At 39.8% G+C, this 19,073-nt stretch overlaps 1 protein-coding gene across 1 annotated transcript in view; it reads right to left on the minus strand.

The window, feature by feature from the left end:
- wdr11 (WD repeat domain 11) overlaps positions 1 to 19,073 on the minus strand; it is a 120,057-nt gene that overhangs the window by 35,089 nt on the left and 65,895 nt on the right. Inside the window, exons 14-17 of the mRNA XM_073027696.1 lie at positions 17,305 to 17,413; positions 9,228 to 9,352; positions 7,328 to 7,475; positions 1,058 to 1,164 (exon numbers count right to left, since the gene is read on the minus strand). Of these exons, the coding sequence (XP_072883797.1) occupies positions 1,058 to 1,164; positions 7,328 to 7,475; positions 9,228 to 9,352; positions 17,305 to 17,413 (489 nt within the window). The remainder of the gene's footprint in view (positions 1 to 1,057; positions 1,165 to 7,327; positions 7,476 to 9,227; positions 9,353 to 17,304; positions 17,414 to 19,073) is intronic.

The raw sequence follows: 19,073 nt of genomic DNA on the forward strand, positions 1-19,073 counted from the left end.
AGGCATTGTCCTGTTCCTGTGACCGATCGTTACCCAGACAGTTCACAAGTCAAAATGTGGCTGTGAGCTGAGTTCCCACAAGGTAGAAAATTCCTGCAGTCATGCAACAGCCAGCCAATCCATTCCATCAATCCTTTAAACACAGTTTGTATGTATGGGCTGTACTTACGTCAAGCATTCATCAACTGGGGAGTTCCTGTAAGCAACAAAGTTAGCCTTGACAGAGTGGAGTTCGATAGGATGCCTCCCCTTCTGGGAGAATGTTGTACTAGGGGATCACTGCTTAAAAATACAGCTTCTTTAGAACTCTTTTCCTCAAAGGGCAGTTGACATTTTTAAGACAGTGGTATGCAGATATTCATTAGGCAAGGAAGTGAAAGATTACTACAGGTAGATAAAAATGAGGTGCTGAAATTACTGATGAGCCATTGGCCACATTCTGTACCTAACTTGTATGCCCCAGAAAAAGCCCCAAGTTCATGCAGGAATATCCTCAAGGGAACCACAAGTAGACAACATCACTTCTGCAATAACCCATAACTGGTGGCAATACGACTTACACATCTGTGTCAGCATGGGCATATAGCAGCTGAACTGCTCTGAGTGAAGTCTCCATCTCTAATTGGTCAAGACATGATAATGATAAGGCAAAGCTGCAAATCGGGATCAGGCGTTCCCAGCCTGGGGTCCACAGACCCCTCAGTTAATGGTAGGGGTCCACTGCATCAAAAAGGCTGGGAACCCCTGATCTAGACCTATGACTGGGCAAGGGGTAGATCATCCAGTGACTATTTGTCTGCTCACTGCTCAAAGACAGATTGTGTCTAGCTTGGGATTTTTTCAGGAGCGATTTGTGAAGATCAACAAATTTTAGTGGACAGATGTGAAATGTAGTGGTATGGACCTCACTCCCCCTCCTCAACACAAAGAAGTCAAGTGATCCTGCATTATTGAGTCGCTGATGGTAATCACATCTGTAGCAGGTGCTCAATTATCATAGCGCCTCAGGGCAGACACACATTTAATGTCACACCAGTGAAGTTCTAAATTCACCTACCTTGAAAGCCTAGCTTTTAAGTCCCAGAAGTTCACATTTCCATCAACATCCCCTAGCACCAACATCTCTCCTTTCCATGCAATGCATGTAATGCTGCCCATGTCTCCCTGTAATAAAGTTGAGAGTTATTTCAACAGAGTGAATGACTATGAACAGCATTCACCTCATACACTCCAGATGCAGTTTTAACTTTTTACAAAATACTGAATAATTTTAGCGAATATCACTGCAAAAGACTATGGGCTTAATCCTTCTACAACATCTACATATTGAACTAGCAGGAGCGAAGGATATTGGGAATGGCAAGGGTGGAGTGCTGCAAAGAAGGAGTGCTGGGGCGGGGGTAGGGTGGGGTGGCAAGGATGCAGACACACCCATCCCTGAGACACTAGACAAGGTCATCTGATTTAATGATCGATACAAGAATGTCTCTCTGGTGCTTCCTGCTCTCTCCTCTCTCCCTTCCCCTTTTCCCAACCACGATTCTCCTCTCCCTGTCCCCCTTCTGCATTCAGTCCGCAATAGAGACCCATATCGGATTCAGTTTATCATCACTCACTTGTCATGATTTTTCTTGAGGCAGCTGTACAGTGCAATACATAAAATTATTACAGTACTGTGCAAAAGTCTTGGGCAGCCTAGCTATATGTATATGTCTAAGACTTTTGCACAGTACCGTATTTTAAGAATATTTTGAGATTGAAAGGCTAGTTTTTTTCCAACAAGCACAACATATATTCTTGCAGGGCAGCATAGTAACGCTACTACAGCACCAGTGCATCCGGTTCAATTCCGTCGCTGTACGTAAGGAGTTTGTACATTCTTCCCATGACTGTGCTCCCGTTTCCCCCCATGTTCCAAAGAAGTACTGGTTACGAGGTGAATTAGTCACATGGGTGTAACTGGTAGTGCAGGCTCATTGGGCCAGAATGACCTGTTCCATGCTGTATCTCTAAATAAAAATCAATCAATAAAACACGTTGCAATACTTTGAGAGCAATTTTTATTCTCTGCAAGATTATATTTCCATTCAGGGCCTTCTTGCCCATGCTCTGCATCTTCACTCTTAAGCAATTTCAAAGTTAATTTATTTCCTTTGACGGAGGATGCTTGTACTTCTCAACAAATTCACTTGGACATTCAAAAAATGCAATACTCACAGAAACCCGAACTCTGGGACTAAGCTAATTGCATAATCTTATGATTCACTTAGTGCTTATTTTCATTTTACTTAGCAGTTTCCCATTACTGGAAAATGGTAGCATAATGACCGGCAGAGTGCTTTAAAAAGCCAGTGATCAGGGTACAGTTCCCTCCACTGTCTATAAGGAGTCTGTATGTTCTCCACCATGACTCCATGGGTTTCCTCCGGGTTCTCCATTTCCCTCCCACATTCCAAAGACGTATGGATTATTAAGGTTTAGTAAATTATGGCCATAGTACGTTGGTGCTGGAAGCATGGCGACATCTATTCTGGCACATAGTCGCAAATGAGGCTTCACAGTATGTTTCAATTTGCATGTAGTAGATAAAGCTAATCTTTAAAGATTTTTTGTCTTTAAAAGGAATACTGTTAAATAGAAGAAATTATGTTTCTTCCCTTCCCTACTCCCCACCCCAAACACACTGGCATCCAGCAGAATAAACAGAATCGAACCATAAAAATTAAAGTCATCACTACAATAATCACAAGCAGTGGTAATAATAAACCTAGTTTCTTGCATTTAAGGTATAGTTATATTATATAGCTCTATTTGGAGAGTGGCAGAATTAAGGTCATTAGCACCTTCTGTGTTATCATTCAAAAGGAATGCATTTTTCTCACTTAAATAAAATTACACCTATTAATTGCTGAATTTACAAATCAAATTGCAACCGAAACTGAAGAAGGCACTATTATCATAAATTCACATGGGTCCTTGTAACATTAAAAATGTTATATATTACTCTGAAAGTGTAGAAACTAATGAAAATTAATAGTCAACACAACACATAAGAAACATTCCCTAAACACAAATACAAGGACTATACATCAAAACACAGCATGAGTATTTCTGTGCTTCTACATGGAGATGCCTAAATAATATTCACAATTTATTAAAAGCATCCTGAAAAACTATTGCTGAAGCTTCAGCACTTGGTAATACATTCTGTCGCTCATCACTTCCAACTCATATGATCTTATTCCTTCACTGTTCTGCTTTGTGATAACATATTTGCTTACTCCTTGCATAATTTACCAATCACACCTTCTTCCAATCCTTATTTCCTTCATTAACTGTCACTGAGGAAAAATCTCTCCCAATTCAGTTTCAATTATGTTTTCAAAATCCCAACTCTTTAGCATTTGGCTCCACGTTCTGCACTCCGCAACTAACACTCTGCTCAGCCATTCCGAATCAGTAAGTCACCTTCCTGTGTGATTATAAGGAGAGTCTTATTTTAATCTTTCTGATTGTGATCTATAAACTGGTCCTTGTTAATGTCCTTCAAAAACTCAATGTTGGTTTCAAAACATTTTCATGTCATTCTCAGGGTCTGCTCAATCTTAGTGGCTAGTGGTGATATCCACTTCTTATTTAATACTTGGTGGCTTTTATGGAAATGTCTTTCCCATGTTTGTTGCTATCTTGTCAGATTAGCTTTCTGAAATAGGTGAGAATTCTCAAATTAATTGTGGGAAGACCTTCTGGCTCCATCACGAATTTCCTCTCCCTCTCTGAACCCTGGTGGCAATGAGACCCTGAGTTGATCTCATGTCCTGATATCACATCATAGCTAGGAAAATAAGACCATAAGATATAGGAGCAGAATTAGGCCATTTGGCCCAGAGTCTGCTCTGCCATTTCATCATGGCTGATCGAATTTTCCTCTCAGCCCCAGTCTTCTGCCTTCTCCCTGTATCCCTGCATGCCTTGACCAACTAAGAAGCTATCAACCTCTGCCTTAAATATACTCAATGACTTGGTCTCCACAGCTGCCTGGGACAATGAGTTCCACTGATTCACCATTCTCTGGCTAAAGAAATTCCTCCTCACCTCCATTCTAAAAGGATGCCCTTCTATTCCGAGACTGTGTCCTCTGGTCTTAGGCTGCCCCACCATAGGAAACATCCACTCTATCAAGGCCTTTCAACATTCAATAGGTTTCAATGAGGTCACCCCTCATTCTTCTGAATTCCAGTGAATACAGGTCCAGAGCCATCAAGCGTTCTTCACATGACAAGCCATTCAATCCTGGGATCATTTTTGTGAACCTCCTTTGAACCTTCTCCAGTTTCAGCACATCCTTTCTTGCTCACTATACTCCAAGTAAGGACTCACCAGTGCCGTACAAAGTCTCAACACTGTATTTTTCTCCTTTTGAATATTTATCTCATCTCTATAACAGCATTGAAAATGGTCCCTCCCTGCTTCAGCTGACTGTCTCTGAAATTTTCATCCAGGTCTTTGGCATCTCTGAACTTAACTAGTCCCTGTCTAGTCTTGATTCTCCTACATTCTATAAACGTGAGATCATCCAAAACTCAGCTGCCCACATTCTGCCTCGGTGTATTTAGCAATTTCCTTTGCATCTTCTCAGATATAATGGCTCTGAGTTAACAATTCTCATCCTTATTTTCATTCCCTCATGAGCCACCATCACAATTTCCTTGTGCCTGCTGAGAAATATCTTGTGCTCTATTCCTGGCTGCTCAAGAACTCTGATTTTTTTAAATTGCTTCATTATTGAATTTGTCTCTTTGATTCCTAAAGCTCTGGAAGTTCATTCCTTAAACCGCTGTTCCTATCATCCTTTCTGATGCCAAATTTTGCTTAATAATGTTGTGAAGTGTCCTGCAGTGCTTTTGGAGATTGGAGAACAGAATTAAGCATTCCATATGCACAAGTTGTTGTTACTTTGCAAGTAATTATACTCTACGAAAAACAAATAGTTTAATATTAAATGAAGCAAATCAACCTTAAAATCAATTGGTAACCACAGCAACATCATAATAAAGCTTTACAATATATCCTAGTAGACCAGCTTTTCACATTTTACAGCAAGATCATTACTGAATTTTATTTGAGTGTGTCAGAATAATACAATAAAATTACCTTCCTTTACAAAGAAAAATGATTTACTGAACATGCATGCAGAATTATCAAGAGAATCAGAAATCTGAAGCATTCTTCATAATACAGTCTGTGCCATGAGCACAGGCTCTATAGTAACTCAGCCAAATGCAGTTCCCTTCACTTCTATTTCCAATTATATTTTGCTGCCACTAGATTCACCTATTTGAACTTCACTGTTAGAGAAGGTAGTTTTTATCATTATTTATCTGGTGGAGAACAAATTATAAAATCAAAGCAATGTTGTAAATCCGAGCAGCCTGTGTTTGAACCCAGCTGCATGTGAAAAAAAATCTAAACTCAGACTGAAACTGAAAGCACCAATTTCATCTAAGCAAACACCTCATTCCTACCCCAAACACTTCAGCTATCATTACTCAGCTCCTCTGAACAGGACAGAAGACGGTTTGTTCAAGCATCAACCTTCTTCTGCTGGACTGGAAAAAAAAGATCTGCCCCAGCATATATTTTAATCCAAACTTCAGAATGTACTAATTATAGCCTCTCACCATTGTCAAATCATACACCAATTATCTTGTTGTCCACTGACGCGTGTTCTCAATAATTAGTCAACAGCACTCCAGGTGCATCGAACTGGTTGGAAAGGGCAATTAGATTCAACCCACCCAGCTTCACATTTCCAAAAACCACAACCCTATGAATTAAGTGATTTGGGAAGCTTACTTGACTGTGTTGGTATTACAGACATTCAGCATTTGCTACACTTTGTCCTTACAGACCCACAGCAAAACCCTGGATCCAGTTTGTAAACAGAAACTCCATTCTGGAGCTAATTCTGCACAATGATATTGATTCTTTGGCTGAGATTTCTAATATAGCATCAATCATGATCAACTTTTTGCCATGAACCCATGAATGGTGCCAGAGGGTGACTTCTTCAAGTTCATCTGTGAAACAGTTTAAATTCTTCTCTTTAATATATTTTCATTCCTTTTCAAGGTGGCTGGGATCCTGTCAGGGTTTATAGCTGCACTCAAACTGCAGCCGTGGGTTCCCAATCTCAGAGCCAAGTGTTTTCGATATCTCCAGGAACGGCCTGGAAGGTGTGCACCTTCTGAGTGCGACCTTGTGGATGAATCAGTTCCTCGCTGGTGTCACTGACTGAAGCACTACGGGAGACAGGAATATCGAGGCAGCAGGTGCAGCTGTCAGAGGCCTCGACACTCCAGCAATTGCACTCTCTCTCTATCTCAACGGTGAGAGTTTCCTGCTGACTCTCGAGTTGGGCAAGCTCAAAATACAGGTATGCTGCAGACTGTAACCGAGCCGTCGGCTTCTCGTCTCGCTGTGGAGGAGGTGATACATCTCTCTCCCTTGTTAGTGAGGGAGAGTATCTATGGTTTGTGCTTGTTCCTCGACTCTAGATTATGGTCTCTTTGGGACCTTAACTACTGCTTGCATGGTGGGTGGTGGGGGGGGGGGGGGGGGGTTTGATGTTTTCTACTGGAACAAGTGGGAGAGAGGGAGGGTTGATGCTTTGCTGCTGCTTAAGTGTGGGGGGAGGAGGGGGCTTTGGGGTTCTAACATTTTTCTGTCATTCGTTCTTGGGGTTTGTCTTCTGTTTCGTGGATGTCTGCGAAGAGTAAGAATTTCAGGTTGTATACCGTATATATTCTCTGTATTAAATGGAGCCATTGAACAACTACAGGATAATATTATGATCTTTTACAGAAACAGACAGCAGAGACAACTCTTATCTGTAAAGTCTGTGCTGGATTTAAATTCCGGCTGCTGAAGTGATAGTCCTTTGCCTAATGTACCAGACAAGTTAATGTACATCAAATGTGTTTCTATTACACAACAATGAAGGGGAGAGCAGGAGGTAAGGAAGCTTGGTTCATTGAACCCAAGCTTAATCAACTGACCAGTTTATTTGACAATCTCGAGAGAAACATTCTGCCAAAACCACTCCTTGTCTTTCACGCAAATGTTTTTCAAGAATAATAGTTTTCAACCTTCATCTATTTTCAATTACGAGAAAAACTAAATTGTGCATCTGCTCTGATTACACAGATAGTTAATTATAATTTTGATTTGTTGGACACTTACTAGATCATACAATTTATTGGCATTTCAGTCAGTCTGCAAAATAAGCCTGTTATTTCACATTAAGATTTGGCCCGATGGTACTTACATCTGGAGGAATTCTGACTACATCCTTCACTATATTCCCTTCCACAGTGAGATGGAAGGTCTGTCCATCATTGTCAGTAAATATAAAGTGCTCCCGTGCAGAGATGTTATGACTAAGTTCGGCTTTACTCTCTGCCTCCTGCAGTAAACTGGAGAATTAAAAGATTTATTGAATTTACAGTCAATATACTTGTAATAATTCATACATGGCTATTTTAATAGACTTAAAAGTCAAATCACTTTTCAAGAAAAAAATCGACAACATGAACCCACCACTGATGCTGCAGAATGCAGTAAAAATGATGAACTAGAAACAGAATTAAACCTAATGGACTCTGGATTTATTTTTTACTGAGTAAAAGATCACTGTGGGATGAGAACTAATGGCAAAGGAACTCATTGAACAGAGAAAAGTACTGAAATAGGATCATCAGTGCAGTTCCACTCTACAGACTGGAACACAAATATCTATGCTGACATTCCAGTGCTGCACTTCACTAATGGAAGTGCTCTCTTTTGGAAATGGCTATTTTTGAGACTATGGGAGTTATCCCTAATTTTGTAATCAATGCTTATCTTGCATTCAACACAAATCATAGAAGATTTGCGGCACAATCAGTTGTCTCCGTCCCAACTGACAAAAGGACTCCAGCCTAATCCCATTTTCCTATACTTGGTCTGTAGTATACTTTAAGCATGGCCATGGTTTCTTCTTCTACCACAATCAACAAGTTCCAAATTCTTCTGTGGATAAACAAAAGTCCTCATTTTCCCTTTAACCTTTCTACCATTTATTTTGAACTCATGATCTTGAATTTTTGTTCTCTTGGACGAGCAAAATGAACCTTTCCTATTTACGGTGGGGTTTGTGGATTGGCCTCTGTAGTTCACATTATGATGTGTTTCTGGTGCTCCTCTTTTTGATGTGATTTTGAATCAGGGCAGCCTGCAGGTAATGAAGTCTGAGCTGAACTGAATACGCCTGAACTCTTTTGATTTTTGTGTTTTATATTCTGTGATCTTCACTCATTTTTTTGTCGCTGTTTGCACGATCTGTTTTTTTTTGCATTTTTCTAGAAAGGGTTCCATGGTGTTTCTTTGTTTTGTGGTTGTCTTTGTGGAAGATGACTATCAGGGTTGCATACTGCAGGCATACTTTGATAGCAAATGCACTTTGAATCTTTGAAAATCCTTCATATTTTTATATAGTCATTCAAACCTTTATTCCAAACAAAACAACTTTCTTTCACCCAACCTTTCCCCTAGGCTAAAATTTTCCAGCCCCTGCAAGACCTCATAAATCTGCCCCCCCCCCCCCCCATCCTCTGCAGTGAAATAATCTTTTCCGTAATATGATGATCAGAATTGTACATAATACTCAAATTCTAGTGTATGCACCCTTACACTTTTATATTTTGTACCAAGGCCAATAATAAAAAGCATATACACACCTTAAAGCCACTTTATTGACCCGCCTTTAATGATGTGTGGATAAATGCTCCCAAGTCCCTTTGTTACTCCACACCACTCAATACCCTGAAGTTTAATGTGCATTCATTTGTTTCACCCCTCCAAATGCACTACCTTATACTGCTCTGGGTTCAATTCTATTTGCCATTTTTCTGGCAACTTTTCTGGTCCAAATGACCAAATCATCTACCTTGTTCTGCAGTTTAGAGTTTTCACTATCAACCACATAGCTATTTCTATATCATCTTAAAAACTTCTTTATTACACAAGCTAGTTTATTCATAGTAATTTCATACACATAAATGTAGAGTGTACCCAAGCATCTTAGGTTTGGCAACCTCATCTGCTACCTTCTATACCATCTGCATTCACCATCTTAGAAGATTAAATCTACTAACATCAGCAGTATCCAGCCACTCTTTCTCGGTTACCTGATCATAGGTGACTCAATGTTATTGGTTTCGGTATCAGAAACAACTGTTTGTCTGGCCATGGCTTCTCGAGCTGCAAGCTGCTTTCTGCGCAAACTCTTCAAGTTGTGGGAAGGAGACCACTCCTGTAGACAAAGAAGCATAGTGAATTCCTTTGTGTTTCCAAGTCCTCTAAAATAATATTCCTCAGTTTCTTTCCTCTATGCAGTTTATTAAACTAGTCCCCTCAAAAATAAAAATTCACAAATTAAGAAATCAATCTCAGCACAGCTAGAAGTTAAAACCAATAGAACACTTTGGTGATCTTTATAAATCTAGCACTGGATGACATAACTTCCAGTGAAGAGGGAATCAAGACTGCAAGATAAAAACACAACTTCACCTTTCCCTCTTGTGCATTTCTTCTTCCATTTACCCAGTCTTTTCTTAAAACCTCAAAATATCAATCATCTGCAATTTTCCCCAAATTTCTTTCAAGAGTGTGTCACTTCCTGATCATTTCCCAACAAGCTTCTAAAAATAATGATATAGAAATTCATCTAGATAATGCCCAAAAAGTTTTTGCAAAAAAAAAAAGTGGCATCCATCACTAAGGATCCTCACCATCTGAGGCATGTCCTCTTCTCAGGCAGGATGTAGAGGAGCCTGAAGACCCACATTTAATAACTCAGAAACAGATTCCTACTTTCAACATCTGATTTCTGAATGGTCTATGAATACTACCGTTTAGCACTTTGTTTCGCACTATTTTTAAATTTATTTCTGTAATTTATTGCAATTTTATATCTTTGCACTCTATGCTGTCACAAAACAACAAATGTCAAGTCACTAATGTCAGTAATAATAAATCTAGCTTACGCTAACACGGAGTAAGGAAATTGGAAGCACCTTTCTGGAAGTGTCAATTGGAGCCATTCTGGGTGAGTATTTCAAGCTCCCTAATTTTCTTTACAAGAATCATGACTCATCCTAGTAATGGAAGAGAAAGGGCCCAAAATTCTTCTCCAGCAAGATTTTCCAACACATCGCCGTGACAAACACCCGTCACTATTTACCTACATAAATGGATCTTACAAACAGTAAAGGCTCTAAAAATGACATTGAAGAACCAATGATATTGAATCTGTGTTTACTGCCAGACCTTTCTACTGGCTACTGAAACTGCACGCTGCTCACACCGACTCTTCTGCACTTATTACGTTAATTGGTCAAATGACGCAAATTCAATCGGTAACTTGTCTCGTGAATAGGCTAGAGTTAAATTTGGAGTTGCTGGGCAATGCAACTCAACGACCTATTCCGCACATCAGCTCTAAATAAATAAAACTCTTCCAAGCGCATTGCTACTATTAAAACTGGTTTCCAATGACCGTTCGTCAACACCTAGTAGATGACATGTACAGGTAACAGAGAGCTCCTATGGGGAACGTTTCAGAGAAAGCATGCAAGTTATTGTCACCCAATACTTTATCCAGCTGCATTTAATAGGAAGCTACCAACTTATGAATATTCCTATAAGTCCTCATTCACATCTGAAACCTTATATATTCACCTACCAATATATTTCTCAAATCACAAACTATTCAATGTTACATGAGGCATTTGATATTCATTATTCCAGAATAGGAAATGCCTGTGATTCTTCAGTCCCAGTCAGGCTGGGCCTGGGCACTTACAGCCTCTCCAGGAGGGGAGGTTGGTTAATATAATGTACCAAGTTGTGTCCACAACTCTGCAAGGGTTTCAGGCAGTGAAACTTGCATATCAAGTTGTACTTCACCCAGATAGGATGCTTTCTATGGTGCACCTATATAAAAATCAGTAAAGGTTCAAGGTGACAAGCTGAATTTCTTTAGCCTCTTGAGGAAGTAGGGGCACCGCTGAGATTTCTTAGCCGTGACACGTACGTGGCTCGACCAGGTCAGGCTATTGGCTTTGCTTACTCCTAGGAGCCTGACTCTCTCAATCTGCTTGTCGTCAGCACTGCAAACGTAAACAGCAGCATGTGCCACCCCACTTCCTGAAGTCAAAACCCAACTCTTTAATTTTGCTGACATTGAAGGGAAAGTTGAATAGTTCTTGAGTGACGACATGCACCCTGCTTTGATGTTCGTGTGAAATAGTCTGGAGCACGCATGCAAGTGGCTGAATGTTGGGATGCAATATATTGAAGTATCAGTGTAAGTGTGTGAGCTGCTGGGGAGAAGCGAGGTAGAAAAGAGTGAAAGGGTGGGGGCAGGGAGGATGACATGGTGATGGCAGAAGGGTAATATGGCAAGGGAGGAAGAAAGTTAATGACAGAGCAGCAGTGATATAGCAAGGAAGAGAGAGGAGAAAGGGGGCAGAAACAAATTGTGTGGGCAATGGAGAGGGTAAGGGAGACGGAAATGCAATCTTATGAGAGGTTTGAGCAGAATGTGAATGGAAGTGAAGAAATGAGCTGCACACGAAGAAGTTTTATATGGCGAGAACTCACCTTGGAAATCATGAGATTATATCATTTGCAATACCAGTCAACAGTGCAATGAATACTGCTCCTAGCAGTGGCCACATTGGCAATCTCCTGATGATGAATTGAAAAGCAATCTCAAGTTTTGTCAAGTGGGAGAGCATTGGTGATGTTGTACACGTGTGCATTTAAGGACTGGCTGATAAGGCCACAGCTGTGTATGTCTAAGTGCCAATAGCTGTGAGAAATTCAAATAGAGCCACTGTTTCTAAAACATGTACATGACATTATTTAAGACAGCCTGATAAAGTTGCTTTTTTCAAATATCACTATCAAATTGTTTTCAATCAAGATTAGATACACATGCAACAATATTTTATACTCAAAAACAGCACATTCAAATTTTCAAGGCAAACTATTATAATCAACATTAGAAAAATGCAACATACATGACTGTACATTGAGGAAGCGATGTGTTTGCAGCAGGACTTAGACAAATTAGGATGGGCAAAAAAGTGGCAGATAAAATACAGAAAACACCAAGTACACTGCAGCTGCTGTGGTCAAATTAACACGTACAAAAGCTGGATGAACTCAGCAGGTCGGGCAGCATCCGTTGAAACGAGCAGTCAACATTTTGGGCTGAGACCCTTTGACAGGACACTGACAGAATACAGGTTGGGAAATGTATGATAATGCATTTTGGTAAAAGGAACCATAGTACAGACTATTTTCTAAATGGGGAGAAATTCAAACACCAAGGTGCAGAGGGTCTTAGGAATCCTCATGCAAGTTTCACAGAAGGTTAATTCACAGGTTGAGTGTGTGGTAAAGAAGGCAAGTGCAACATTGGCATTTAGTTTAAGGGGAATAGAATATAAAAACATGGAGATAAAACTGAACGTTTATAAGACATTAGCCAGAGCATACATGGAGTATTGTCAACAGTTTTGGGCCCCGTATCTCAGAAAGGATATATTGAGAGAGTCCAGAAGAGGTTCACAAAGATGATTCCAGGAATGAAGGGTTAACATATGAGGAGCGTTTGGCAGCTTTGGGCCTGTACTCACTGGAATTTAGAAGAACGCGTGGGGTCTCATTGAAACCTACCGAATGCTGAAAGGACTATATAGGATGGATGCGGAGAGGGTATTTCCTCTGGTGGGGGCATCCAGAATGAATGGGCACAACCTCAAAAGTGAGGTGTGACCTTTTTAGAACAGAAGTTAGGAGGAATTTCTTCTAGTCAAAGAGTGGTGATTCTGCCACAGACTACAGTGGAGGCCAAGTCCGTGGGTATATTCAAAGCGGAAGTTGATGGTTTCCTGATTGGTTGGGGCATCAAGGGATATGGTGAGAGGGCGGGTGTACGGGGTTGAATGGGATCCAGGATCAGCCATAATGAAATGACACAGCAGACTCGACGGGCTGAATAGCCTAATTCTGTTCCTATGTCTTATGGTCTCATGGACTGAATTCCACTGATTTTTCACTTCACACAGGCAACGATTCTAGATATGTACAGTGCTGCAACCTTTAAATAATTTTCATTCTTCTCCTCATCCCCTTTCCTGCATTATTTGCTTTGACCTGAAGCTCAGAAATCTCCTTCCTAAACCTTTCCACTTTCCCTTCTCTTCATTTAAGATATTCTTTAAAATCTTTCTTAAACAACAAAACAACAACTATCCTCCAATCCTCCAGTACCTCACCTATTACTAAGAATGACTTAATTTAATTTCTAACTTAATTTCTGTACTTGCCTCCCACAGGGTCCGAAGGAATACCTTGTCAGACCCTGGGATTTATCCACCCTAATTTGCCTCAAGACAGCAAACGCCTCCTCTTCTGTAATCTGTGTAGGGATGCTGCTTTGACTCTTCTCTAGACTCCAATTTAGAATCTCAACTCAAGGACCAGACCTATCTTTTTCCATATTTACTATTGGCATTATGATCACTAGATGCAAGGTAATCCCCTACACAAACCTCTGTAACTGCCCTGTCCCATTCCCTAATAGCAGATCAAGTATCGTACACTCTCGTTGTGACTTCTACATACCGGTTAAGGAAGCTTTCTTGAACATATTTGACAAACTCTATCCCATCTAGTCCTTTTACAATAAGGGAGTCGCAGTCAATATGTGGAAAGTTAAAATCACCTACTGTAACAACCTTATGTTTCTCGCAAAATTCTGCAATCTGTCTACAAATTTGTTCCTTTAAATCCTGTGGACTGTTGAGTGGTCTGTAATAAAGCCCCATTAATGTGGTCATGCTTTTCATATTCCTCAGTTCCACTCACAACACATCACTAAACAAGTTCACCAATCTGTCCTAACTGAGCACCGCCGTGATATGTTCCCCGACTAGTAACACCACCACTCCCCCTTTAATTCCTCCTGCTGTCACGCCTAAAACAATGGAACTCCAGAATATTGAGCTGCCAGTCCTGCCCCTCCTACAACCAAGTCACACAAATGGTCACAATATCATAATTCCACATGTTGATACATGCCCTGAGCACATCTGTGTTTCCTACAATACTTCTTGCATTGAAATATATATAGCTTGGGACATTAGTCGCACCATGCACAATTATTTGATTGCTGACTTTGTCTGAGGTCTTAACAACATCTGTCTCCACAACATGTTCACTATCTATTCTGGCACTCTGGTTCCCATCCCCCTGCAGCACTAGCAAACTCTCCTGCCAGCATATTAGACCCCCTCCAGTTCAGGTGCAAACTGTCTCTTCTGTACAGGTCCTACCCTCCCTGAAAGAGAGCCCAATGATTCGAAAAACGTGTGTCATTCCTCCTACACCAACTCATACTCATGTGCTAAACTGTATAATCTTCCATTTTTGACCTCACTAATACGTAGCACAGGTAGCAGTCCTGAGATCACAACCCTGGAGAGCCTGCACCTAACTCCCTGAACTCACTTTGCAGAACCTCGTCACTCTTCCTACCCATGTCATTGCTACCTATATGGACCATGACCTCTGGATGCTCTCCTTCCCACTTAAGAATGTTGAGGACTAGATCTGAGATGTCCCAAACCCTGGCAGAGAATTCTGCCCTACTTTGATTATTTCCAAACCTTTCATTTCAGATTTCCACCACCACCAAGTTTTTTGATTTGCAGAACTATGTTGTGGTAGTATATTACTACAGACAGAAAATGGAGATCTAGGCTTCATAAGACAAAATAAGATTTGTAAGCTGAGGACATGTACTGGCATAAAATGGGAAATCAAACATTTGTAATTTGAAGAATCCTTATTTACACTTGAACTGCTTACCAGGCTTCAAATGTGACTGTGTATTCCTTAAATCTGCTCTCCAGCTATGAGTCCATGCTTAGCATATACATTGGTTATAATTGTACAAGATTTAACTTCTGTTCACTCTACAGGGAATTCCTGAGTAATAACTAATGTTGGTAACAGTCTAGGCCTGCCTTGGATTTAGACATACTTACAAGATTATGGTAAAAATAGAAATATCACGGAACATAATACAATTTCAATCACATTTTGATTTTTTTGGGAAGGAATCACAATCCATATATCTACATTTTTGTGGATAATTACTAATTATGAATGCACCAGTGAAAACATCTAAACTGCACGCAACAAAACTTGAGATTATACGGGTATTTTGGAGTGAAGTTACTTCATTAATACAGGAAAATTTCAACAATTCTACCAATTTCCCTTATTCTTGAAGGAAAACATTAGCAAAGTGCTTAGAGTATAAAGGAAAACAGAATCGGTAAAGTAACTAAGATTTCAACAGTAAACCACACACATGAAAATCCTTAACCTGTTGACACTGTAAACTCTAAGTTCATGCTCCTGCATTTTACATTTGCAACCCATTTGAATCAGAATCTACTTTCAAAGAAAAAGAAATAGAGAAGTCCTTTTTCCCAGCTTCTCACCTTCATCATGTAACATTACTATGACATATATATCTCAGGAGACACTTCCAGGAAATCCTTTTGCTTTTTTCCACCTAATTAATCCTTACAGTTTCAGCATACATTTTAAACTTTAATTACTTGTTGTTTCCTATACTTTCTTCATTTGGATTGATTCTTTTTGCTTTCAAATGTTTTATACTGCTTTTGGCATTTTTCCAATTATTTTGAGTGTTGGTTATCACTTTAAAAACTATTTGTTTTGACTGTTTATTACTTTTCAAACTGCAATTTTCAATTTTAATATGGGCTTAATTATTTGCTTGTTTTTTGCCCTCACTGTTCAGCACTCTAAATCTCCTTAGGATATTGTTTCCCTTATACAATTTATTGTATTAAATTAATTCAATTTATCATTCTTGAAATGCACTCTTAAGTAGCTTTTCAAGTCGCCCTTTTATAAAATTGATTTGAAGTGTTTGTCGTAATTATACCACTCATTTATGGTCAGCATAATTTCCTATACACCATCTTTTGATGTATCTCTCTCTTGTACAGCCTGTTCTTTTGCTGGAATTGACTCTATTTCTTCTGCCTACACTTCATCATCAGCACGGTTATGAGATGACATATTAATTATGTCAAGTAATACAAAGAAGAAAATCTACACACAAAGAAGGCAGTTTTCACCACATTTACAATAAATGTTTCGTAAAGAATTTTCACTGGAATCCTGAGGCTGAGAATAATGATCACATTTCAAAAAAAAAGACACGAAATATTAACCAATTAAATCACAAATCAAATTTCCAAGCATTGCCACATGCATGAGTTTTACGTCTTATTCCTTGTTGACTTCTGTCAATTATATTTCCCTCCTACTCCCCCAAAAAAGTATCCTTTCTTTCTGAGTTTGTGCTGTGGGTTGTCATTTGCACTCCAGAACAATGCTTTACAGTACCAGTGACCCAGATTTAATTCCTGCTGCTGCCTTTAAGGAGTTTGTATATTCTCCCCATGAGCACATGGGTTTCTTCTGAGTGCTCTGGTTTCCTCCCACAGGCCAAAGATATAGTGGTTGGTAGGTTAATTGGTCTTTATACATTGTCCCATTATTAGGCTAGGATTAAATTAGGGGATGGTTGGGTGGCATGGTTTGAAGGTCAGGAAGGGTCTATCCTATGCTGCAGCCTAATAAATAAGTAAATCCCAACAAAATGAAATACAGTACGCCAATATTGGCAGAACACCAGGCAGGGTCAGAAGAAACCACAGGCAATTCCTGTGCCAATATTAAATATGTTCACCAGGAGCTAGATGAAAATCAGCATATGACTCCACTGTGAATTTACCTTTTCTGGTTTAAAAATTTAATTATTGCATCATACAGCTACCCATAATGAGATCAGTTAACTTGGATTTGATCACAAACTTGATGCAAGATGTTTGAAGTCTTAGCTGTTGCCTAGCAACTTGAGCATATTTTTTGAAATGCACAAAAATAAAACCTAGATGTCAATCCTCAGGGCAGTTTTTAAATCTTCCTAATTAAATAAAAGCACGTGATTTCATTAATAATAACTAACTTAGCAATTCTGCATGAAAGGGAATATGTTACTTTTATATATCACAAATTCAGGCATAAAAATAGGTCCTATCACACATAAACTTTCAAATCGCAGGGGTCAATGTGTGGACATACCAGTGCTGTAACTGCAGGAAAGTTCTTCATCATTTCACGAAGCAGAGTGCATGTTCTAATATCCCATAGCTCCAATGGCTTGTCTCTGAACACCACAACTAAGAACTGCCTAAATAAAACAAATATATCATCTTTTAGATTGGGCTGATGTGTTCTATTTTTTTTCCAGCAACATTCATGATATAAACTGATTTACTAATACCAACACAAAGGCATTTGCAAAAAGATTTTATTTTTCAGTGTAAGTACCTATACATTTGCTCAATATTTATCTAACCAAGATGAGAGCACATGTATGAATCTGTGGTCTCATCACCTGAAGCTGAGTACAAAATAATTATATAACTAGAACACAGCACAGCACAGGCCCTTCAGCCCATAATGTTGTATTGATCACTTAACCTACTTTACAGTCGAACCTTTCCCTCACATGAGGCCCTCCATTTTTCTTTCATCCATGTACCTATCTAAGAGTCCCGTAAATGTCCTTAAGGTATCTGCCTCTACCACTACACCGAGCAGTGCATTCCATGTACCCACCACTATCTGTGAATAAACCTATCTCTGATCCCACCCCTACTTTCCTCCAATCTGTTAAAATTTATGCCTTCTTGTACTAGCAATTTCTGCCCTTGGCAGTCTACACTATCAATGCCTCTTATAATCTTATACACTCTTATCAAGTCTCCCCTCATCCTCCTTCACTCCAAAGAGAAAAGCCCTAGTTCACTCAACCTTTCCTCATAAGACATCCTGTCTACTGCAGCCTGGCAAATCTCTTTTGCATCCCTCTCTAATACTTCCATTTCTTCCTATTATGAGGCAACCAGAACTGAATACAATACTTCAACTGTGGTCGAACCAGAGCTTTATACAGCTGCAACATTACCCCATGGCTCTTGAACTCAAGCTCCCGATTAATGAATGCCAACACACCATACACCTTCTTAACCACCCTATCAACTTCTATGGCGACGTGGGAACACAGACCCCAGGATTCCTCTGTTTCTCCAAACCCTGTACTTTGCCCTCGAGTTTGACCTTCCAAAGTGTATCATTTCACTCTTTTCCAGATTGAACTCCACGTGCCACTTCTCAGTCCAGCTCCACATCCGATCAATATCCCACTGTAAACTCTGACAACTTTCTATGCTATCCAAAACACCAGCAATGTCATCTGCAAACTTTCTAACTCACTCTTCCACCTCCACATTCAGGTCATTTATGAAAGTCACGAAGGACAGAGATCCCAGAAGAAAACTCAGCAGAGCATTACTGATCACTGCACTCGAAGCAGAATGTGCTCCATCTACTACCAGCCTATCTTCAGTGGGAACATAGACCCCAGGATCCCTCTGCTCTTCTGCACTACTAAGATCTGCTCCTTACAGAGCCATGCTGATTATCCCTAATCAGACTACACTCATAAATCCTGTCTCTTAGAATCTTCTCAATAGTTTGCTCACCACTGCTGTAAAACCCACTGATCTGTAATTCCCAGGATTATCCCTATTACTTTTCTTGAACAAAGGAATAGCATTTACCACCCTCTAATTTTCATGTACTACCCCTGTAGCCAGTGAATACACAAAGATTATTGCTGCAATCTCTTCCCTCGCTTCCTGTAGAGACCTGAGGGATATCTTGTCCAGCTCATAGGCTTATCTATTAAAAATTTTTAAATGTTCCAGCACATCCTCTTTCTTCACATCAATATGTTCCAGCATTTTAGCCTGCTCCAAATGCACCTCATATTCATTACGATTCCA

This window comes from Hemitrygon akajei, chromosome 23, assembly GCF_048418815.1.
Source record: "Hemitrygon akajei chromosome 23, sHemAka1.3, whole genome shotgun sequence".
Taxonomy (NCBI): Eukaryota; Metazoa; Chordata; class Chondrichthyes; order Myliobatiformes; family Dasyatidae; genus Hemitrygon; species Hemitrygon akajei.